General features: G+C 43.3%; 1 protein-coding gene across 6 annotated transcripts in view; it reads left to right on the top strand.

Moving 5' to 3' along the window:
* Window positions 1-23,846, top strand: part of SPECC1 (sperm antigen with calponin homology and coiled-coil domains 1) — an 85,856-nt gene that overhangs the window by 31,680 nt on the left and 30,330 nt on the right. For all 6 annotated transcript variants that reach the window (XM_033078576.1, XM_033078578.2, XM_033078575.2 and 3 more), the window contains 4 exons: window positions 18,174-19,732; window positions 21,531-21,738; window positions 22,340-22,413; window positions 22,736-22,914. In XM_033078576.1, the coding sequence (XP_032934467.1) occupies window positions 18,174-19,732; window positions 21,531-21,738; window positions 22,340-22,413; window positions 22,736-22,914 (2,020 nt within the window). The remainder of the gene's footprint in view (window positions 1-18,173; window positions 19,733-21,530; window positions 21,739-22,339; window positions 22,414-22,735; window positions 22,915-23,846) is intronic.

Genomic DNA, 23,846 nt, shown 5'->3' with positions numbered 1-23,846 from the left:
TGCGAGCGGCGGGGGGCGGCGGCCCCGCGGGGATGGCGTTTTGTTCTGTGCCCGCTGCGCCGGCACGGGGCTGCTGTCACAGCGAGGGCTGGTGGCTTCCAGCCTGCTGGGGACACTGCTGCTGTGTGCCTTGTAAATGCGCTTTATTGCCGTTCCGTACCTGAGATCGCAGCACCGTCCTTAGGGGAGCTTTTCTGCAAGGAATCCTTTGGAGCAGAATGCCTGCAAGGGAGGGACCCTGCTCGCTGACAGATTTTTTTTTTTTAATTTTTTTTTTTTGCATAGTCTGCATGATGCAGCTAAAAAGTTACAAAGCCGATGTAGTGATGTGCATAGAACTTGTCAGGATCTGCAGCTTGGCTGTGTTAGCCTTCACCATTGTTCGTGGCCTGAGGCCTGAAATTTTCCAGGCCTTAGAATTGAAAATGATGCCTTTGTGGAAGGTCTCCCACCATTGTCCTTTCAGAAGTGTAGTGCTCTGCATGTTAATCAGGAGCAGATTTCATAGAAAGCTGAGAGCTGGTATCAGGTAGATCGCATTCCCCGTGTGCCAAATGTCTGCACCCTACACCAGCACGGCTGCTAATTTGTTCCTGATGCTGTAGTGCTGCTTTGGCTGCCTTCTGATTTATTTTGCTTGTTTCTCAAATGCTGAATAAGGGGGGGAACCCCGTAGGTCCACTGATTTCTGCTGCTTATTTCTCAGTTTCTTTCCGAATTTAGAACCCTCTAACACACATCAAACCACAATCAGTTGTATTTCCTGGCACTCTGTTTCTTGCTGTTGCCATGGGAATTTCATTCACAAAATCCCATTAAAGTTATTGCTTGATCAGGGGTTTCTGTGACTTCGGGTAGATGTGTAGGTATTGTTTTAAGAGCAAACACAAATGTACCTGATGTCTGGAATTGTTAGCCAGGGCTGCATTGCTGCTCAGGGATCTCACAATAGATCTGCCTGGAACAGCAGTGAGGTGTAGTGAGAACTCTCTAGCACTATGGTAATCACCGGGCTAATGAAGAACACAAAAGCTGCCAGTATCCAGTCACCAGAAGAAATGCTGCCCTAAGGGAAAGTTAAACTTCAGGCTGGAGAGTATGGCTGCCTACATCCCCAGCCCCTGAAATCTGCCCACTGCCAGCTGGTGGAGTTTGCTGGAGCTGAACGTGTCATTTAGGAGGGGTAGAACTGATAATAAACTAAGGGAGATCTGGATGCAGGCCCGGGGAGATACACTGCTGACTGCTGACCACTTGGAGCCAACAGACTCTGGTTTTGCAGGGCCATTTGAACAGCATATTTCTATTAACACAGATGATAAATGAGTGTGCAGACCCCTTGTGGGTTTGAAAAATTGCTTTCATCCTTTGTTTTCTCTCAATTTATTTTTTTATTGAAGAGGAAAGAGTTATACTTCTGTTGCACCTAAGCAGTTTTTAAACTATTCTCAGTTTTTAAGTGTAGGCTGTACTAGGTCTTGTCCTCACTGTTTGTAAGGTATGAGTAGGACTAAAAAACTGTTTTGTTTTGAACTATGTGTTCAAAACTCCAATGTTTAATCCTGAAAAAGAGTCAGGAACGCTCCTGCTGACAAAAAGAAAAAAAATTCTGACAATATATTCCTTATTGTGTGTGAGAGCTCTGGCTTTGAAACTCAGAGTTTGTGTTTTTGACAGCTAGGATGCAAAAACGTGCTTCTCACAGCAGAATGTGATACACCATAGTATCTCTGAGTTTTGTTTCTGCTTGAGTGAGTTTAATTCAGCTCTCATTCAGTCACACCAACATCTTGAAAAACTGTGGTACTTTTAAACTTTGTTTTGGAATAACCAGGCTAAACCCCAGGTATGGGTTGGTTTATTGATCTAGCTCATGACCCAGCTTTGGTGACAAAACCAATTTGACCTCTTTCTCTGAACATGACATTCAGGGTCAGCTTAGTTTCTTAGGAAACTTTGTGGACATCTTAGGGCTCATCTGTAAGTTTTTCACTCCAAACTTATCATCTTGGGGTGCTGGGGGCAACTTTGTTCCTCCTCGTGGTGGGCACTGAGTTTTTAAAAATCTGATCCTGTTATGATATAGGTTATCATTTCAAGTAAAATACTTACTTTCACATATTTATGAGAATAATGGATTTTCCTATTAAGTGTAAGTTCTGGGTGGGCTGGTCAGTGCTGTCCAGGACCAGGAAGGAAATTATTGCCTCCAAGCTGAGCAGTTGAAAGTTAACACATTAATACAGGAGAATCAAAGAACTGGGACTGACTGAGCACGGGATTGTGGTGAGGAGAAGATAGAGGGAAGAAATCCACTGCTGGTGTCTGATGGGAATGTTCTGAACAGAAAACAAGACTCTAACAGCCCAGTATCATCTCAAATTAATCTCCATCTTCCTAAGAGTGTCTAACAAGGATTTGAGAGGATTGCTTGTAATAACATTAAATTCTGTAGGCTTTCCCTAGCTTCTAATTTAAACCTTATTTTAAACAGCTTTTATAATCATTTATGAGAACTTTGTGGTGTGTGACCCAAGTTTGCATCACTTCTTTGCCAAAACTCTGCTCCTTGCAGGTGGTTGGTTTTCCTGCTATACCCCAGTGCTCTGAATATTCATATTTTTAAAACCAGTGGTGGTTTTAGAATGAAAACACCTAGAAAGTAATACAGAAAATGATGTGGAAGGCGAGTGAATATTGCAACAGTTTGTCAGCAGAATTGTTTTCTGCTTTTGAAACTGGCTACCCAAGCTGAAGGAAACAGTGTGTACAAACAGACCAGAGCACCTGTGGAATAGCTGGAACATTTCCTGGGAGTTGTATGGAAGAATCCAGAGTGATCCAGCGCTGTATTTATTGGGAGAAAGCTTTTCAAACATAGTTTGCCTTGGAAACAGAGAGGCCTCCTGTTTTTTCTGAGCAGGAGCACTGACACTGGTTGACACGGTGATGGGGGGCTTGTTTATCCTCTAAACATCTGCAGGTGATGGATGATGAATATCTTCAGGAAGAGGTGGGAAAAAATGACTCAATACCCACAAAAACTTCAGTGAAAGAATCGCTTGAATGGGAAATGTTAACTTCTCTTGTTGGAACAAGGTGACGGGTGGGGTTATCCAAGGGTTAGGCTTTTTTTGGGATTGTGTTTATTTGTAAAACATGCTTACATGGCTTGGATGAGAATATCAAGTGTCAGTGCACGCACTGAGTCAGTATTGATCTGTTTTCTTATGTCTGTTTTGTCCTGGCCCAGGGGAGGCTTCATTTGAGTTTGAGGAAGGGATTTTCAGTATAAAACGCAGGGGAATCTCAAGATAAATGCTATTGTGGAAATACATGTTCTTGTCATTTCTGTTCTTTGTTTTCAGGGTGTGTAGTCAGATCTTTTCTGGGTGCTCTCTTTAGTCTTCCTCTCTCCCAAACATGGGAGCCGTTCATTTTAACTCTGTTGGATGTCAGAACACCATTTCTGCCAAGCAAGAGCTCAAGAGACCAGATGAGTTTAATGATGGTGTGAGGGGAAGGGAGGGAGGAGAGAGGGGCCAGCAAAGCTAATGAATCACATAACAGCTTTCATGGAAACACCAACAGCAAGTCATGTCCTCTTGGAGCTCGGGCAGCGAGCCACAGACCTTTTGTTCCCAGTGGAGCCAACAAACCACAGTTTGCTCTCCACTGGATGGTTTAATTCCTTAGTCACCTCTTCCTCCCACAAGTCACTCTTGCATGGGGGGTGTACAACCGCTCTCATTTTTCAGAGTAGTAACACGCTGCTGATTAAACTGGTATTGAACAAGTTTATTTTCCCTTGGAGAGTAATTTTTACTTGACTTCAGCTTTTCTTCCAAGGCCAGTGAGGGCCAGCTCTGTTGATTGGTCTCGTGAGGTGACTTGACAGGACTGACATGATGAAATCATTTCAGAAGGATTGACAAACACATCAGTCAGTGGCAGTGTCTCCTCTGCTCCCAGACCAGTGCAACAGGAACAGTCAGACACAGTCACAGTCTGCACTGACCTCTTAGAGGAGTTTGGTCATGGCTGTGAGTAACTTACCTCTGGAATTACCTCAGCCGTTGTTAAGTGATAATCTGAGGTCCCCTCATTCCAAGTGGAAAGGCTAATGAATGCTAAATTAATGGAAAAGATCACCAATAAATTCTCCTACACTACAGGGCCTTCCCAGCAGTTTTCTGCCCTGGCTGGGGGGATGTGCTGAGTGGGAGTGCTTTCTCCATGGGCAGGATGACAGCTTTTACAAGAAGAACTTTTAGGGCATGGCAGGCAGCAGGATGTGGTTTATGCATTTTGTGTGAGATTAATTTCCATCAGCAAAACAAAGCCATTTTTGGATGAAGGCAGGGAGTTTCTGGGAATTCTGCTGAATGAGCTGCTCAGCAAGAACTTGTCCTGTGGGTCCAGAACTCTGGGCTGTGCTTTTGCCCCAGTGCTGGTGGTGTTTTAGGACCTACCAGTGGTAGATCTAACATGGTAGTAAATGTAAAATCTCGTTTTCTTGATGACTGTTTCATTAATTTAATTAATGTGCATGACAGCTGCAGAGTGACAAGGAAACAGCCAGGGGATGATTGTGGTTGTGTTGTCTGACACAGCCTTAAATGACTTGAAAGAGGGAGAAGGGAATAATGCTGGCCCTGGAGAAAAAGAGCAGCTTGCTTCTTTTTGTTTGGGCTGTGTTTGACTCCTCAAGATCTGGAAGTTGTAAAGCTGGCCAAAGAAATTTGAGCAAGTGTTGCCCCTTGGTCTTCCCATTGAAAGCTGCCAGAGCCCTGGAGGTACTGAGGAGTTTATTCGGAAGTACTCCTGAATTCTGCACCTTCTACCAGTATTTCAACAAAGTAATCTATCTTATTTTTTTTTTCTCTTTTCAATTCCTCACCAATTTTACTAATTTACTCTTCATAAAATCTGATTTCCACAGGGAATGTAGCTTTCAAAAAAACATGAGATGGTAAAACTGAGGCAAGAGTACTTTTCTGATTTCATTTGTACTGCATTGCTTGAGGAGAACTTAATTTGATTTTCCTGTGATTCTCACAGACTGACACTAGAAGATGGACAAATATTCGATATTTTCATTATTTTTGAACACTTTCCCATTCTGTGTCTCCAAGCAATTTGAGCATGATGATTGAAGATGATCTAAAACTGAGATCTCTGATGATGGTAATAGGCACTGTTAGATTTTCCATGCATCAACTTTTTTCTTCCTGTAATCCAAAGCAGGCATGTGTTCACAGCTCTCTTTGGAATGTTCCATCTATTATATCTCATGAAATGTTTTTCCACCAGCATCAATAGCTATGGATTGCATGTTCTGAGGCAGAGCACTCTGCCCTTGTGTGCTGTGTGATCATCGGTCGCTTCTGTCAGGCTGTAAATTACATCAGAGCTGCAGCTTCCTGCCCTTTTCATCAGGCTCTGGAGCACACAGCTAACAAGCTCTATATTTTTATCAGCAGCAAAATTTACATTTGAAGTTCTTACAGGCAAATTTGATATTCATCACTGGAATAATGCACTCTTGGGATAGCACAGGGCTAGCGTGAGTTTGCAGGGTTCAGTTCTGAGCATGTGTAGGGGATGTGTTGGCTGAAACAGGAAAATATATTTTCCTTTTGTTACCAGCTCTGTAGGTTTTGTATCTTGGTTGGAATTTATCCAGCTGCTTAGAAAAACTGTTAGGAGTACAGCAAATGTGTCCATATCCCCTGAGCAGAATTATGTTCCTCTCACATTCCTGTCCTGATGGATGCTTTGGTGCTAAGTGTTAAAGATCATTGCTACTCAGGCAAGTGAGAATTTTCCCAGCAACTTTAATGAAATCATATTTATTGATGTATGGGATGAAAATGGCTTTAGGGGCAGGGTGCAGTTAATCCTCTGACACATTTTACTTATGTTGGATGAGTTTTCTTTCTTCCCCAACTGAATTAAGAAATCCCATCCTATACTAACGATAGAAATATGTTTTAATTAGTCTGAAATATGTTGAATGCAAAGGTGGCTTCTTCCCTGCATGTGGAGGATATTCTTTTGTACTTTTCACACCCTAATGGTTTTCTGCATTTTGCCATTGCAGCATTTATACTGAAGATGTAGAAATCCTTGTGATACCAAATAATTGTGCTCATCTAATCCCTTTTATAGGGGTTATTTCCCCAAGGGTGTGGATAATGATAAATTTGTTGGCAGGAACTGAGTTCTGTACTACAGGAAAGACTTTCAGAAGTATAACTGAACACTTACCCTCATAGACAAGAATGCTCATGATTCCTGAAATAAAACAGAGGTAATTCCCCATGCTTGTGCAGAACAGAACCAACTCAGCATGAGGTTCATTAGTCATAATTAACAGCTGGTAAGAGGGGATGAGATTCCATGAACAGGAGTCATTTCAGGACTGGTATTCTCTGCTCAGAAAGTTCCTCCAGAGTGCCATTGCCCTGGTGTTGTATGTGTGCAATAAAGTGGAATAGTTGCTAAATTGCAGCCTGTAGAGAACATGTTACATTTTTCTTATTTAAGACTAAATTGTCAAAATCCCGGTTTTTTTGGTTTTTTTTCAGAAAAGAAAAGGCATTAAAAATGTCTGTGACCAAAGGGAAGTGGTTCAAAGTCTTGTTCCCCAGAGCATGTAGTGTCAGCTGTAATGCTGGGAGGGGAGAAGTGGTGGTGTCATGTCCATCCCCAACTGGAAACATTCCTTGAATGGAAAGAGTGTTCCAGGAAAGTGGTGCAATTCATTGAAACCTTCAAAGGCTTTTAAACCTCTGTGTGATGGAAGGCTGTGTGCTCAGCACAGCCTGTTTTCAGCTCACCAGAGCAGTGCACAGAAACATTTCAAGTCAGGCCTCCTAAAGTCCATAGCAGTGACTTTATTTAACCCAAAGCCATGGGTCCTAGGATTACAATCTGTTTTGCCACGAGGTGGGTGGGAGGCTCAGAACTGTGAATGAGTTGTTCCAGACTTTTCCAGAGCAAAAACTGATCAGCTGGAGGTGTCAGAAGGGGAGAGTCCCTCTTTGAGGGGCTGAAGATGTTTCCACAAGCTTATCTTCAGGATCTTGAGAAATGCTTTCATAAAACCTTGTTGAGTTTGAAGAATGGACTAATCATGTTAAGAATTACTCTCAGCCTCCTCCACACATAGTTTCTTTGAGGCTGCTTGACTGTGGAAAGTCTTTGACTGATCTTTTAATTAAAAGCTCTTTTTTCTTTTTTTTTTTTTTTTAAACCAAGGAGTTGAAGCTCTTCCTGCTTTGAAGTGGGCAATGTTTTATAGATAAACATCTCATTATGTTATGAGCTTTCTCCTCTCCCCTTCTGTCTCATTTCTTTTCCTGATGTGTCTCATCCTGTGTTGATAGCTCTGCTGATTTTAGCCCAGTTCCCAGTATTGGCTGTTCCAGCTCCCTCAGCTCCGTGCTGGGCTGAGCTGAAACTCTGGATGAGCTGTGGAGACTGAATCAGAGTCCTTTCCCCACCCCCTCACAGAAGCAGGCTGGAAATGACAAGAAAACTGGGTTTATTATGTGGCCATCACATTTCAGTAAACAAAAAGCAGTTGTAACACTGGTGCAATGCAAACTGGTTATTAAGCATTAAGCAAACAATTTAAAAAAAAAGCTTCTGACTTCTAAGTTCTGCCCTTTTAGGGAAGGGAGAGGAACCTCCTTTCATGTTTCCATTTTTGATCCCTTTCCTCCCTGTCTTTCTGGATTAGCAGGGTTTGGGAATTTGTGAGGAAATTTCCTTTGGCTGGGTCAGTGCTGGCCTTTTGGCCCAGTGTGAGGCAGGATTCCTGAACAGGAGGGTTGGGATCATGGATTCCTCACACAAAGCATCCACTGCAGTGCTTGGAGAGGCATTTTCAGCTTTTCCTCTGTGATGGCTCTGCTGCCCCAGTGGGAAGGACAACAACTTAGAGCAGGATCCACCTTTCCAAAGAGAGCAGAAGGGTGGTAAAGTCCCATGCAGGTATTTCTATCAGTTCCATGATTGAGTGCACAGCATGGCCTCCTGAACAGCTGAACAGGTTGAGTAAATCACCCTGAAAATGTTGGATGTACCATCTGTTTGGTTATCCTTTGTGCTTCTGGAGGGATGTCAGATATTGATGGTTAGAGGAGTGATCCACAGCACCTGACTTGTCTGCAAGGAGCAGGGTTCTCACTGTTCCTTCCAACTGGATTCTTGGACCAGGAGGTTTTAGGAAACTCCTTCATTAACCTGAGCCACAGATCCCATTCATGTGACAGCCCCTGTGCATGGAGGAGCACATCCACTGACAGCCACTGTTGAGTGAGTTGGTATGGTTGCATTTAGGGCTGGTTAGTTTTGTTTGCTTTTTAATTTCCTGTACTTCTCAAAACACTCAACACTGGTATTTTATCCATTATAATTGTATTTTCCAGGAATGGAAGTACAGCTGGTTTATAACCCAGCAGTGGCTGAGGGAAGAATTGCTGGGCTAGGTTAGCTGGAAGTTGCTTTCTGAGCTGAGAATGATGTCCTTGTCTGCAAGCTAGAATCAAGGAAAACCCCAGGATTCTTAGTGTAGCTAGTGGGCATTTCAGGAATATTCCTAGTACAACCACAGGAATTGACAGAGTATTTGTCTGCTTTATCTTCAAGCAAATCCCTGCTTTTTCTGAACAGCATGTTTTGGGGGATGTCTTATTAACTCCAAGGATGTTCCCCACAGCAGTTGCTAAAAACCTTCTGGAAAGCAGAAGCCTCAGATCGAACAGGTAGGAAAACAAAGGAAACTCCAAACTTAGCGACCAGATCAAACAAAAAAATCCCTAAATTTCAGTGAAACAGCAGTGATTTTGTGCCTCTTCACAGAAAAATTTGTATTTATGGATTTTTTTAAACAGTTGTTGTCTAAAAAACCACCAGAATAGAGTTTGACTTAAAATTGATTTAGCTGAAGGTATGAGGTGATTATACCTGATCCTATCTTGTTTTTACAGGTGCATAGGCAGGAAATGTTCCAGAACAAACAAAATCAGGAAGTGTCATAGTATACAGAAATCCCAATAATTTTGGTGTGCTAATGTCACAAGTATATAGAGTCAAGCTCCCCTTAAGGAATATAAATATTATGTATTTTTAAAATAATGAGCTGTGATGGTTGTGTGAATTATAAATTCACAATATCAGGATACTTCATTTTAAAAAAGGAGAATTCTCTATTTCTGTAACTTTCACCAGATTAATATTGAGATAATGCTGCACATTGAAAGTTTTAGTCATTCTTTTGTGGGGGGTAGACACAAGGGGTATAACTTGGAGGTGACTAAAGTTTTTTGGCAGGCCCAGTGGTATTAACAGTTCCAAAAAAAGTAGTGTTGAGTTTACCACAGGGATATTCCAGCAAGTGCAGGATATAGAGTTTCCCTGAACATTTGCTCTGGATGGCTCAGTGTTTGTTATGCCAGGTTGCTGGGTACTCCAGAAATCCAGAGCAGCTCAGGGATGGATTCCACCCCATTTGTGACCTGCACCAGTGTTGGTAATTCCATGGGGTTTGTGTCCTTCATTTTGGGGGTGAACACAGCAGCACCCTGTGATTCTCTTGGTGCTTTATGGAGCAGTGGAGCCCCTTGGGTGCTCCTGGACTCTTGAGCAGATCATTTGTATTTATGGGAGCAAAGACAGAGCTGTTCTTGTCTCTCAGCTCAGCCAATTCACTTTCCTGGTGTATCTTTGGACCTGAGATTTGGGAGCAAAAGTTACCTCTTACAGTAGAACCTGCACTGCTTTTGTACTTCTGGGTTTAAAATTTTACTCCAAACAGGGATTTCCAGGCTTGAGTTGTCATTTGCAGTTTAAAAACTTCCAGGAAACTCAGGTAAACAGCATCAAAAATGTTTAGAGGGACTCTTGTGTGTGGACACTGGGAAGTCTCTCAGGGTAAAGAGATTTTCACGATTATAAGCTGCACCATTTTGACTAAAATTTTGGTCCGAACCCAAAGTGCAGTTTATAATCAGGTGCGGCTTATATATGGACAAAGAACAAAAAGTTGCTGTTTTAGTTTGGAGGACAGGTGTCTGCTGAGAAAGGCAGGAACTTCTCTTTGAAATGGAGAATGTAAACCCCCTCCCTCCAAATTATAATTTTGAAATCAAGGGGTTTTCAGGCAAAAATATGGGAATTAGGAATAACAGTTCTTTCTAGAGAAATTAAAATAGAAATACAGCACTACAAAGAAACAAACTCCAAACCCCGACACAGTCAGAGTACAGCCTGACACCCGTCAGGCAGGGTGTTGGCAGCAGTCCCATCCCATGGTGGCTGCATCCTCCTGCAGTGACAGATGTGGCTCAGTTGGAGCAGTGCTCCTGTACAAGGTGCAGTTTCCCTCCGGAGCTCCAGTGGTGATGTGGAGAAATCCGGTTTTCCTCTGGAGTCCAGTGGAGAAAGGGCTCCCTTAGTGTCCCAAAACCTCTGTTTTTATCTTGGTAAGAAATGTTGGGCTCTTCCCCCTGGCTGGAGCAACTCCCAATGGGATGCAGTCATTTTATCAGTCCCACAGTGGGACTCAATGGCCATGAGCAGAAAATGACTGGCTGGAGGAAGGATGGGTTGTGAAAAGATAAAGAACAATGCCCTGCCTGGTTTCAATGGATGCCCATTAGCAGAATATCTCCCACAGAGATAAGGATCACTGCCCCACCCTCAACAGATGGTGATAGAACAGATCCCTTTTATCACACTCTGTATTGTAATGTGCAGTTTATAATCAGGTGTGGCTTATGTATGGACAGAGAATGGAAAGTTGCTGGCACCCAGAAGTGCGGCTTATACTCAGTGCAGTTTATAATAGTGAAATTACTGTACTTTGTAATATAATTTTTATTTCTCTTTGGTCTCTTATCTTCTGTCTCAAATATCAGTACCTGGGTTGCTTTCCTACCCTCTCCATGATGATCACATAGATCAAAATCTTTGCATTAAGCCTTTTAGCTCTTTCCTCCTGTTGCATATTGTGCCTGTTCCACAGACAATGCAATCAGGAAGGCCAGACAGCCCAACAGGCCATTAAAATGATTTAGAAAAAAAAAGGTTATTGTTTTAATTACTCTTAGTCTGTGTTTGCTAAGTGAGTAAAAGGCTCTATTGGACCAGAAGCTTCTATATATAATTAGTGCTGGATTATCAAAACCACATTTGTTGTTTTGGAGCCATCTCCTTGTCTTTTTCTAAAGCTAGGTGGAGTACAAGTGAACCTTCCCAAGGAATTGCTGACCTGTGAAGGTGTTGGCTCTATGACTAACACTCTGCAAACACACTGATTAATTCAGGACAACCTGGACTGGCCAAGCCTTGCTTCGCTTTGTTTGCTGCTGTTTAAAGGCCAGGTAGCACAGAGCATTGCCTTTCTCTAGGACAGCCCTAAAAGGGATGGAAAATGCTGTGCTCCTCTTGAGTTTCTGAGGATTATTCAAAGGAGTATCCAGTGCTGTTGTCATGGAAGAATGCTGACGGCAAACCCCTTCAGCTCATTCCCTTTGTGCACCAAGCAGATCAAGCCATGATACTTTGCCACAGTACAATAGTGTCATTCTTTAGCCTGACTTTTGCATAAACTCATGGTGGAGCAGAAGTTTCAGCCATTTCACTCTTAAATATGGAGTTCTAAACAGCTCAAGCAGTTTTGAAAATATCAGTAGGTGCTGGTGCTCTTGCCACCTGCATCTCTTTGAAATTCAGCCTTTTGCATCCAGTCCCACTCACATTTCATCTCCCAAGAAGCTCTCAGGACAGATTCAGATCTTCCTCATGGCTTGATTCAGTTGTGTGCACCCTTGAGTGTTTGTTACCAAGCTGTCCCACCATTCCCAGAGGTTTAAGGGTAGGGGCATTAAGCAGTGTGGCAGAATGTGCAGGGGTTTTGTCTCTGTAGGTTTTGTATGAAGTATCCCAGCAGTGCAGGTAAGGGCTGCTGTAAAATCTGTTCTGCTTCTCAATGTTTGCTTTTCCTCATGCCACCATGAAATGTGTCCCTGTGTTTCCTGTTAATTAGGATATCAGATCATCTCTGGTCAGCAGGGAAGTTGTTTTTTAACTGTTTCATTTGCTTTAAACAAAGTGGGGGAAAAGACAGGAGAAAATAGGGTGTTTCCATCAAACAGATGTGTGCTGAAAGCTTTTAATGAAGAAGTCCTTTAAGGGAGTCAAGTGTAGCAATCCTTCCTCTGTGCTGTACACTCACCATTTCCCAAAGGGCGTCCCTAACTGACTCTTAATCAGTCTCAGTATCAATCTCAGGATCAGTGCTGGAACAGGGTGAGAGGGATCTGCCAAGTCCCCTGAGCTTTCAGTTAAGCTTTGAGGTCTTAGGGGCTTATCTGCCTTTGAAAAATGGATTTTAAACACCAAGTTAATTAGGTTCTTGCAAACTTCGATCTGAATTGACAAAAGAAGTCAGAAAACCCATCCAGGCTCCCTGTAACATGTGCTGCTTTATCACAGTGAGTCAGTGGAGAGTGTGGTGACTCCAAGCTAATGCCATCTTTTGTGACTTGGCTGTGGCTAAATTCACGTCGATGATGTCATCAATCCCATATTAATTCATTGTGTTAAATGTTGTGGAGCTGGAAATCAGCTAAAGGGTGCTTGGGCACAGGGGGAATTCTGAATGTAGCACAAGAAAACTGCTGATATCTGCCTTGTAACATCAGTTTGTAAATCTGCTGTGAAAGTCTGACCAGTTCAATGTCTGGTGGCACTTCAGGTGTCTTCAGACATCCCAGTTGCTCTGCCTCTGGAGCAAGGGACAAGTGTCCTACAGGTGCTGCCAAATCTTTGAGTGCAGTTGAAGGTATTTTAAATACACCTAAAAGTCATCTGGAATGGCACTAGACAGCTGTATTTTGGTGTCCTGGACCAGGTGTCATAAACCAGGTGAAATTAAGGTACTCCTGTGACCCAGGTTTGTTTTACTGAGAAACTAAAAGTGGTGCCAGGAGCCCAAGGTACCTGCCTGCCTTGCCTGGCTGTCACTGTGTTCCTGCTGCTGCTCTGGATCCTCACCCCATCTGGGAAAGCCTGAGGAAGTGCTCTCGAGTCCAGGGTCTGCTGAAGTCACAGCCAGAGGATGAGCTGAAAGCCACAGTGGATAAGAAGGACATATTTCAGCTAAACCACAAGTGCTAGAGCACAGGAAAATTGTGTGGGGTGGTTTAATAATTCTTATTATTTGTTGTACAAACGTGTCTGTTAATATTCCCTTTGCTTAGCCATGGTGCTAAATGCTTCCAGCCCTCTTGGTTTATACTGACCTTTCCCTCCAGGAACCACTTTTGTATCTGAGGCTCAGGAGTTCTGTTCAGATGGGAAATTTTGTTAAAGCATCCTGGCATGTGAGAACAGAATTCCAGAATGACAGAAGAACCCCAGTCTTCTGTTGCCAGGGATGCTGTGAGTTAGTCATTAATTTCTTGTTGCAATCTCTTGTTTTGCTGTCCTTTCTGAGGAGGATTTAGGGATGACAGACACGGGACAGTGAAACTGCTGATCTGTTACAAAAGCAGGAGCTGGAATGAGAAAGCTTTAACATCCCTCATGAGAGGACAAACTTGTCTGCAGGCAACAGTTTGCCTTTCTGAAATGTGACTGGAACATTGCAGAGTGCTATGAATAGCTTTCTTTTATTTCTTCTTAGTTATCCTGCCCTTGCAATTCAAATAAGGTATCCATTGTTTAAAAACATCACACCAAAGCTGCATCTGTCTCCGTGCTTTAGTCTTACATGACTGAAATGCTTTGTGAGATGGCTTGGTGATCAGTGCTTAAATTACATCCATGGGCTCTGTGCAGGAGGTTAGTACCTGCTGGAACTCTGGAACAGTGAATTAATGACATGGAATTTTGAATATGTTGAAGGAGAAAATGTGTTTTTATTGTTGTTTGCTGAAGAGATGACAGGATTAAAATTGAGGAATAAGGTACTAAATGGAACATTCCCTTTTAACTCCTGTGGAACAGCAGAATGCCATGGCATTAACCTTTGGGTTATTAATATGTTGATGGAGGGGAGGATTAAGAAAAGGGCAGGTTGTGGGACACAAATGGGACAAAGGCCAGAGGCAAATAATTTTGTATTGATTCCAATTCTAAAAAATAGATTCAAGGCAGAAATTAGAACCATTTCAAAGGTGTTTATGTGGTCAAGTGTTGTCACTTCCCAAGTGAGATTATTCCTCTGCTCTGGGACTGGGGAAGCAGATGTTTGAACTGCTATTATAATTAAGGATCAAGTAAAAGAAATGTGATTTCAAGGCTGGTGCTTTACTGCAGTGATGTGTGCTACCTCAGAGCACATGGAATGTAAAGGCAGATAAATGTATTGAATCTTCATTCCATGTCACATGTGTCCCTCTGTGACTGATAAAATGTTTGCCTTCTACTTCCCCTTACCCTGCTCCTGCTGTAATTACATTGACTGTGCTGCCTGGATGTTATTTCTGAACAACAATCCTGTGTGTTTCACCTTGGAGGATTGGGAAATGTTTTTCTCCATTCCATAGTCCATTTTCTCCTGATTATGAATGTCCCTATGGAAGGTGCTGAGAGCTCAGATCAGAAATAGATCATAATGTGGAAAATCTGAGGAGTAATCCTGATGCTTCTGTGAGAAACATTGTAGTTGTGTTGAAAATTGGATTAAAATGTCAGAAGATCATCTCAGGGGGCCAACTTTTATCTCATTAAAGTGATACTTTGGCTTTTGACATCAGTGGGAAGTCAGGGAGTGCTCCCTGGCAGCAAGTGATGCATGGAAAACTGCACAGCAGGGCAAGATCCCTGGGCCTCATCCTGATTTAGTGTGACCTTGGGTGAGGTGTTTCATTTCTCTCTGCTTCCCCATCCTGTAACCTAAAGTTAATTACGTGTTTCAGAGGATTTGAGTTAAATAGTTGTTAATTTTAAAGCACTTGGAAGATTATAAGCTCTAGCTATTGTTACAGTTTAATGCTTCACAAGTGAAAAGTAAGGCTGAGAATGGAGAATTCTTACTGGGCACCCAGGTGAGGAGCACAGTGGTGAGGTGACCACTGAACTTCAGGGCTGGTTGTTTTTCTCTCCCCTGCTCAAAACCAGCAGCACTGGCCAGGCAGTGAAGTTCTGTGTGATTCCAGCCACTGAAAGCAGCAGCAGAAATCAGGATTGTACTGGGTGCAGCAGCCTGGAGTCTCCCATCACCACACTGGGACCAGTTCATCAGGTCAGGGGGACTTGCACAGCCCTCAGTGCAGTTCCTGCCCATGGAGCCTCGGGCTGTGGCTTGGTAGTCATTGGCAACCACTAACTGCTCAACTCCAAGGTCATTCACAGGGGGGTTGCCCATAAAATAAACTTTAAAGTAGTTTATACTTGATTTGGTGTTTTGTGATCAACATATGCCTCTAGAACTATTATTTTTCCTGGCTTCTTGTGGCTTTTTAGTGTTGTGTGGTGCTTGTGGGGAGTGGAATGAGGAAAGTATGTAATTCTTCCTACATCATGCAGAAACCAAGCTGGTTAATGGTTATTGATGGATAGCAAATGCTTTGTGATTTATGGCAGAACAAGTCAGCAGAGCGTGGAAGTCTTGCAAAACACATGAGGCACATTGAGTAAGCTCAAAGCCTGCACTGGTTGGCAAATGGGTGGAGTACAGGTAATCCCAGTTAAATATCAGTAATTGTTGTCCTTATGTATATGTCTTCCATTGCTCAGGATCATGTTGCAGTTGTCATCTGGTGATTGGAAACATGCTGGCATCACTACAAGTGCAGCATATCTCCTAGGAAAAGGTGGTTTCCTTAGTGCCAAGCAATTTGTACTAATGTGTAATTGCCTCATTATTTATTCTAATGTACAGAATACCACCCACTATTTATAGAATACTGCTTAGTCATGTACTGACCAGTTGACAGTCACATTGTTGAACTGGTTTGGGCATTAAAAAAGTTTTTCAGCACACTTGCTTTGTCATAAATTTTTGTGTAAAGGGTAAAAAAAAAAAACCCTCAGAGTGAATAAAAGTCCAGGACAGATGGAAGACTTTAAATCGCTCCTTATGCCTTCAGGTTCAAGATCAGATTCAAGAACATCTCTGATTATTTGTAATGTAGATTGGTTGGTTACAACCATGTAGGATGGTTACAGCTTGTGTGAAAACTGCTTCTGTGTGCTGGACACTCATCCTGTTCCTGGTCAGGATACATTCAGGTGCTTTCCCACCTGGGGTTCACCTGTGCCCCTCTCTGAGCAGGAGGAGCTGTGCTGAGCTGGCATTTCTCTGCTGGAAGTCACATCACATCTCAGCCCTTTCAGTTTTCCTGCTGTCCTTCATCCCTGGTGTTGGCTGCATGGCCACCACGAGCTTTGCTCGTGTGCTGAGCTCACTCTGAGTAGGTTTCATAGGTGCCAGATCCTGGCAGTTGTGATGGGTTGGGATGGGATGATCCATGAGCTGGGGCCTCTGGCTCTGACAAGGACAATTCCCATCTCTGCTTGCGTGGTGCTTTCCGCCGGAGATCCCGGAGCTGTGCTGTCCCCTCCAGCTGTAGGTGACTGAATGAAGCTGTGTGGGCCTGGCTGTCCCTGTATCTCTTCCCAAAAACACTGGAGACTTTGTCTCTGGCCTCACCGTGCCCCTGCCATGACAGAGGCTCTCTGTGCTCTCCTGCCAGCGCTGAGCCGGGTTCAGGGGGCTTTTCTTCAGCTGCTCTTTGTCTCGGGGTGTTTATTGTGCTGCTGCAGAGTGTGTGTGTTTGGGGGGGAGGAGGAGGGGCTCCTGTTTGTGTGGGCTTTATAAACCCAGTGCATTCTTCAAAAGAGATGCTGAGCAAACGGGGTGGTGTTAATGTTAACCCTTCCGTGCCCTGCCCTGCTGAGGGAGGGTGATGAGGTTGCTGTGTGAGGCAGGACTCTGCTCCCCTTTGCTCTCAGTGCTCTTTGATTTTCTGCGAACGCTGCACATGTGTCAGCAGAGAGCCTCCCGAATGTGGGGAGGTGGAATTCGTTCTAGGATTTCCCCCCAGAGTCCTTCTGGCAGTTGTTTTTATTGCAAACACTGGCTCACTGGCCCTTTCTGTTTGCATAACTCGCTCTTGCATCCTGTTTATGTGGCTACATTGGACAACATCTCCTCATTGTGCCCTATCCCCACACTTTATGGTGCTGTACTTCAGAGCTTTTCCTTTTGAATAAAGTCCTGAATTTTGAGGAGGATTTTCTTAAATTCACGGTGTTGTCCCTTGCAGAGGCATGTCAAACCTTCCCTTTGAACCAGTGTCTTTTCTTTGACCAGCTTGTTACAACTTCCATGGTTCGGATGTCGCTTATTGTTGCTTCAGTGCCCGGGGTCCTGTATTTCAAGAGAGCTTTGAAAAATGAAAATCAACAATTCATAAACTTCATTTCCCTTGTAATCACATAATGCTTTGCATTGTTGGTTGGTGGGGGAAAAACCCAACCAAAAACTGAACGGAACAGCACCAACTCTCTAACCTCCTTTTGCTCCTCTTCCATAAGAGGATGGGAATTTAGAACATGGAAAATCTCTCGTCCATCTCTACAAGAGGCTGCAGCAACACAATTGTCTTAGTGTTGGAAGTGCCAGAAGAGTTTTATATTTCACTGGATCTGTGCTCAGCATAAATGTTTCAGTCCTTCTTTTGTGACGATCTGCTTAAATGTGGTGCAAATAGTTTTGTGTGTGATAAAAATCCATTTCTTTCAAAGACAGTATCTTTTCTTAAGTTACTGAACATCTCCCCAGAAATGATTAGGATGAGATCTAGCATTCTACAAAGTAGCATGAAGAACTTTCACTTTTGAATAATTAATATCCTTATATCTTTACATCAATATAATTAATAGGGGGTTGTAGCTCATGTATTGCAGCATTTACATATTGTATTATTACACTGGGAAAACATTTACCAGGCTTTGCAGGGGATGGGAAGGGAAGAAATGCAGAATAATACAAAGCTTTGAAACATGAATCCACACAGTTAGTCATGACTAAACCTATTCAAACACTCAGGTGTTTTTTTCCAGGACTGCTCTAGGCTCCAGCATTGTTGTTGTGAAACTTGTTTTGTTCATGCACTAACTCCAATTTGCTTCATGCCCTGTTCCTCAAGGAGCGGTTTCGGCCGCGAAGCGCACGGGGATCCCAGCGCCGCGGGAATTGTCCTCATCCGTGTCCAGGGAGAGAGCTGTGCTGCGTGGGCAGGCCAACACCAGGAAAACACAGCCCAGCCCCACCTCTTCTGGTGCACCAACTCCTACCAAACACGTGCGCCCCACCAGCAAGTCCAAGCAAGAGAATGAAACCGGTGACAAGGCTGTTCTGGAATCTCAGGTCAAAGAACTCCTGGCAGAAGCAAAGACAAAAGATTCGGAAATTACCAAACTTCGTTGTGAGTTGAAGAAATGCAAAGAGAAAGGGTCACTCAACGTTGAGGGAATGGGTGCCTCCAACCAAAATTTAGAACCAGTATCACCTGCTGACATAGATCCCTTAATAAGGACCCTTCAGGAGAAAAACAGGACTTTCCAAAAAGAGCTTGCTAGCCTGGGAGAAGAAAACCGTGCTTTGAAAGAGAAATTGCTTTACCTGGAGAACTCCCCCCTCTCAGACACAACCACAAGCAGCGGAGGCGACAGCAGCCTCCCCACCCCCACTACCCAAGAGTCGAGTTTTGGAAGCCCCTCCAAGAGCGGGGCGCGGGCGGAGGAGCGCAGGCAGCGCGAGAGCGGCAGCGGGGCCGCCCTGCGCGATTCCGCCTCCTCCAGCAGCGATGTCACCAAAGCCTCCCTGTCCCCCGACGCCTCCGACTTCGAGCACATCGCTGATGTGCCTTCCAGGCCAGCATCTGCCAGCAGCAACCACTTCAAAGGCTCCAAGTGCTCCACTGCAGGAAGCTCTCCAAACAACATCAGCGACCTCTCTGTCGCATCTCTTACGGAGAGGATACAGAAGATGGAGGAGAATCACCACAGCACAGCAGAGGAGCTGCAGGCCACTTTGCAGGAGCTGTCAGATCAACAGCAAATGGTGCAGGAGCTGACAACAGAAAATGAGAAGCTGGTGGAAGAGAAAGCTCTCCTGGAGACTTCCTTCCGTCAGCACAGGGACAGAGCTGAGCAACTGAGCCAGGAGAACGAGAAGCTCATGACTCTCCTCCAAGAGAGATCCAAGAATGAAGCTCAGGAGGGGAAGGTCCTCGAACTGGAACAGAAATGTGCAGAAGTTCTGGAAAAAGCACAGTTTGAAAGAGAGAAATTGCTCAACATTCAGCAGCAGTTAACCAGCAGCTTGAGAAGCTTAGAAAGGGAGCATCAGGATGCCCAGCAGGTGATAAAAAGCCTGAGAGAAGAAAATGAGAAACTGCTGAAACTTCTAGAAGTGGAACAGCAGAGCAACAGCACAGTGACAAAAAGTCTGGAGGACTGTAAAATTGCCTTGGAAGGTCTGAAAATCGAAAATGGCTCTCTCAAAACTCAGCTGGAGAATGAGAAACAAAAGGCTGCAGAAATCAATGTGATGGGCTGCACCTCTGACAACTCCGAGGTGCAGGAGATGCTCAAAGTGGCCCATGCAGAAAAGGCTCAGTTAGAGGCCTCTTGCACTGAGCTGAAACAAGAGCTGCTGAAGGCAAACAGTGAACTGAAGCACATTCAGGGGCTGCTCTCTAAGGTAAAACACTAACAGCTCTAAAATAAAGTGGTTGTTTCTGTCCTTTCATGAATAGGTTGGTCTTTACATTGTTATTGAGCCATTGATTATAAGTTTCCAGGATTTAAATTGCATCATTAGCTCTGAATAGAAGCTGGGATTGTATGATATTATCTCAATTTTTACTGCTATTCCCATATTTTCTCATAAATAACATTAGCATATCTATATTTATAAATTCATACCTATTTTGTCCTAATACCTTCTGTAGAATTTACTCTTTTAGTAAACAGAATTGTGTCTGTCAGAATTGGATCAAAGAGCAGATCAATAAAAAATGGCTTTGCTCTGATGTGAACAAATAGTGTAAATCACTTGCTAATCAGATGAAGAGAAGAGCATAAATAGCTGTGAATATTAAATTCTGAATAATGAATCATAATTAATTAACAGTGAGGTATAGGTGTCATTGGTCATGAGAACACAAGGACATCAGTTCATACTCAGGGAAGCTGATGTGGGCAGCTGATGATGCACAGTCAAGCTCCAGATGAGATAATTTTCATTATCAAATTATCAAAACTAAATATTTTTACAATTAAAAAGAAGTGCTCTGTTTTGAGATAGATAAAGTAACAGAAAAAAATACTTTAGACCAATTTAGCTCATTTGTGAGTTCATAGCTTTGCTCCAGACAAGCTAAGCAAGTTACTGTCCCTGTTTTCTGTGTGATCCTGGCTGTTCAGAGGAGCTGCATCATTCAACAAGTGTTAATAAAGCACAGGCAGTGATTATATCCCAGTGCTGCAGACAGAGTGAGAGTGTGCAGCCTTCCCTGGATGGGGAAGGGAGCATGAGGAGAATGATAAAATTGGCTGCAGAGGAAGAAAGCATTGCCAAAAAGCACCTCCATGGTTTGAGTGATTTAGAAAATCCAGATGTCCTTTCAGCTAAAATAGGTGACCACAGCAAATGGAGTTAGTAGAGGAAGCTCCCAAGTACTTTCTGGAGCTGCAGTTCATGAAGAATAAATGAAAAACTGCTGAGTGCTCAGACTCTGTACCAAAGTTTTTATTGCTTGGTTTGGAAACCACAGATTTCCCTCCTTTTACTCTTCCCTTCCCTCAAATTAAGCTGTTTTGAATCATTGGCTATTTGTGACACCCAAACAAGACCACAGGCTTCTGTAAGGCTGCCCTGCAGTGAGGCTGTGCCAGTGCTGCTCACTGAATTGGCAGCCTGCACCTTTTCCATGACTTGTTCATAGCCAGAGAGCTCCTCTCAAACCTGGAAGCATTGATCAGTGGGCTGAGCCAACAAACTGAAGTGCAGCAGATTCCCCCTTCAGTAATTCCAGATGTCCCATATCCAGAAATGCATTTATCTGCAGTAGCTGGCTGTGCAGTGTGTGCTTCACAGTCCATTGAAAATGCACATGGTAAAAGCAGCAAATTGTTAATGTGGATGAAGTGATCATCAACCTGGCCCTAAGGCAGTGATATCACTTTCATAAAGTGCTACAGAAACAGGAGTGGAGCTTTCTGGGAATGTAATTCCTCTCCCTTCATTAACTGCAGATTGCTTTGGAATTGTGGTCATCATACAGAAAATTTCATTTCCTTTGCAGCATCTTGTATTATCTTTATTGCCAGGAAAGAAAACTGACATTCATTGCTCATCTCTGCTTCCTGAGACTCTCATTTTAATTGAAACTGGGTGTACACAATGCTTAAATCTACAAGGTGCCCAGTAAAGTCTCTAATGAGAGAGATCTCCTAAGAAATAAGAACAAACTTGCAGCTTTTTTCTTCCCTCCCAGGCTGAGAATGAGTATGGGCAGCTGAAGGAGGTGTGTGACCGACAGGCTGAGCAGCTGAGCAGAACCAGCCAGAAGCTGCAGGAGAAAACATCAGAGAATGAAGCAGATATCAAGAACCTGAAAGAGACCATTTTCGAGTTGGAAGACCAGGTGGAACAACACAGAGCTATAAAACTCCACAATAACCAGCTCATCAGTGACCTAGAAAGTAGGTGGAGCTGCAAAAAAGGATTCAAGTGAGCTTGTTTATTTGGGGCTTCAGTTATGCCTGCAACAGGGAGGAGGAGGTCTGTCCTTCACAAATATTCCAGATTTGGATATTCCCCTCTGTTGATGCATGGAAGTAACTGTTTTAACAGAGTGATTATTAGAGACAATCTCCAAGCCTCATTCTTCAGTGAAGGAAATACTGGCCATTCCAGAAATTGGCATTATTGGACTTTTATTAAAGAGTTTTTAGGGCAGAGCACTGGGAAGAGCAGTAAAGTCGAGGTTGCTGTGGATGGGGAGCTGCCACCTGGTGGAACCAGTGGCTGTTCCACACATCAGTGATCCCTTGGGATGTGTGTGCTGAGTAAGTGAATCCACGTGGCATTATTTAAATCTCAGTCTGGTTTAATACCTGACAATGATATATTTTAGAGATGTTGGTTCCATTCCTGCTCACTGAGAGTGTCTTAATTCAGTTTAGTCTATTTTAGTGGCATTACCAGAAGCAAAACCAAATCAACTGCTCTGCCCTCCCATTCTCAATTTCACTGTTGCCCTTATGTGTTTAATAATCTTTTTACATTTTTTATCATTCCTAGGTAAAGCAATGAAGCTGGAAGAACAAAAACAAGATACAGAGAGGCAGCTGAAGGCTCTGACTAAGCAGATGAAGGTAAGGTTTAAACTCCAAGACAAAGCTAAGCTGAGCTTTTATTGCAATACTAGCATTGTGTTTTCCTTGAACAATAGAAGAAATAGTTCCTACACCCTTTAAGTCTTCATTTTCTCTTCACTTCGGAATTCTTGGCAATGTTGGAGTGGAAAGCTTAGCATGAGTTTCTTTGACTATATTTTTGGTAGTGAGGCAAGTGTTCAGTTTTACCCAGCACCATCTTAAAATTGTGGGAAAATCCTGATTGCTTGTGATCACTGCAATAGAGATCAATAACTGAGTACATTTTTACAGCAGTTTGGGTTCTGATTGCTCTTTCCAGGAGGACACAGAGGAGTGGAGGCGTTTCCAGGCTGACCTGCAGACTGCAGTGGTGGTAGCCAATGACATTAAGTGTGAAGCCCAGCAGGAGCTCCGTGTGGTGAAGAGGAAGCTGCAGGAGGAGGAGGAGAAGAGTGCCAGACTGCAGAAGGAGCTGGATGAAGTGAAGGGCAGCAGCAGGTTGGTTGTTCACCATTTCCCAGGGCCAAGACTTGATGTGTGTGCCTGCTAACACGCATGCAAACAGTGCTTTGTCAGTAACTACTGCTGCCTTGGATGTGCATCTCGTCTGTTTGTAACTCTTCTGGCAGGTTTTGTTGTCTCTTACTCTAAGATGTGTCTGTTCTTTTTTCTTTTTGGCAATTTAATTCTGTCAACTAAGCCATGAAGGTTTAAACAACAATTATTAAGTAGTAACAATGGCCAATATCCTCTGATAGCTTTGTTCTCAATATAGTGATGCCTTTATAACTCTGTGCTGTATTAAACATCTGTGGAAGGATTGGTTGGGTACAGATATTCCAGAAAAGAACTTCCTAACCCGAGGGAAGTCAGTGAAGAGAGACAAAGTAACACAAGCAGTCATCTGTTCATCAGCAATATGTGTCAAATTAATTTTACTCTTCCACTGTTTTGCCTTTCAATCTCTCCTGGTAAATTCATGGCCACTGGCAGAATGGCCACAGGAACAGGGTGAATCCTGTCATTTCTTTCAGGTGAAGTAACAGTCCAACTCTGCATTGCACTTATTTTCTCACTGTTTTCCATTCAGGAGTTTCCACAGCAGCTGTACAGTAGATGAGACTAAAAACATGGGAGAGCTTTTTTGTGGAGGTGTATGGATCAGAATGCCTGGATTGAACATACAGAAAAACTTCTTTTCAGAAAATAAAGGAATGTTTTTAGGCTCCAGTTTCATTAGCAGAGTCCCAAGTGGATGCAGAGAAAAGCTGTTACAGACTATGTACTCAGACAAAATGATTACCAGACAGTACTTAAGGTTCTGGGCTCTGTTTCCATTCCTAATTTGTTCTTAATGAAATTTCACTTGTTGAAAGCACAGTTTCCTATATGAGGGTGGGGAATCATATTCTCATAGCTTCCCTTCTGTA

The sequence above is a fragment of the Catharus ustulatus genome, chromosome 22, assembly GCF_009819885.2.
Source record: "Catharus ustulatus isolate bCatUst1 chromosome 22, bCatUst1.pri.v2, whole genome shotgun sequence".
Classification (NCBI taxonomy): Eukaryota; Metazoa; Chordata; class Aves; order Passeriformes; family Turdidae; genus Catharus; species Catharus ustulatus.
This window is presented reverse-complemented; position numbering and strand designations above follow the sequence as displayed.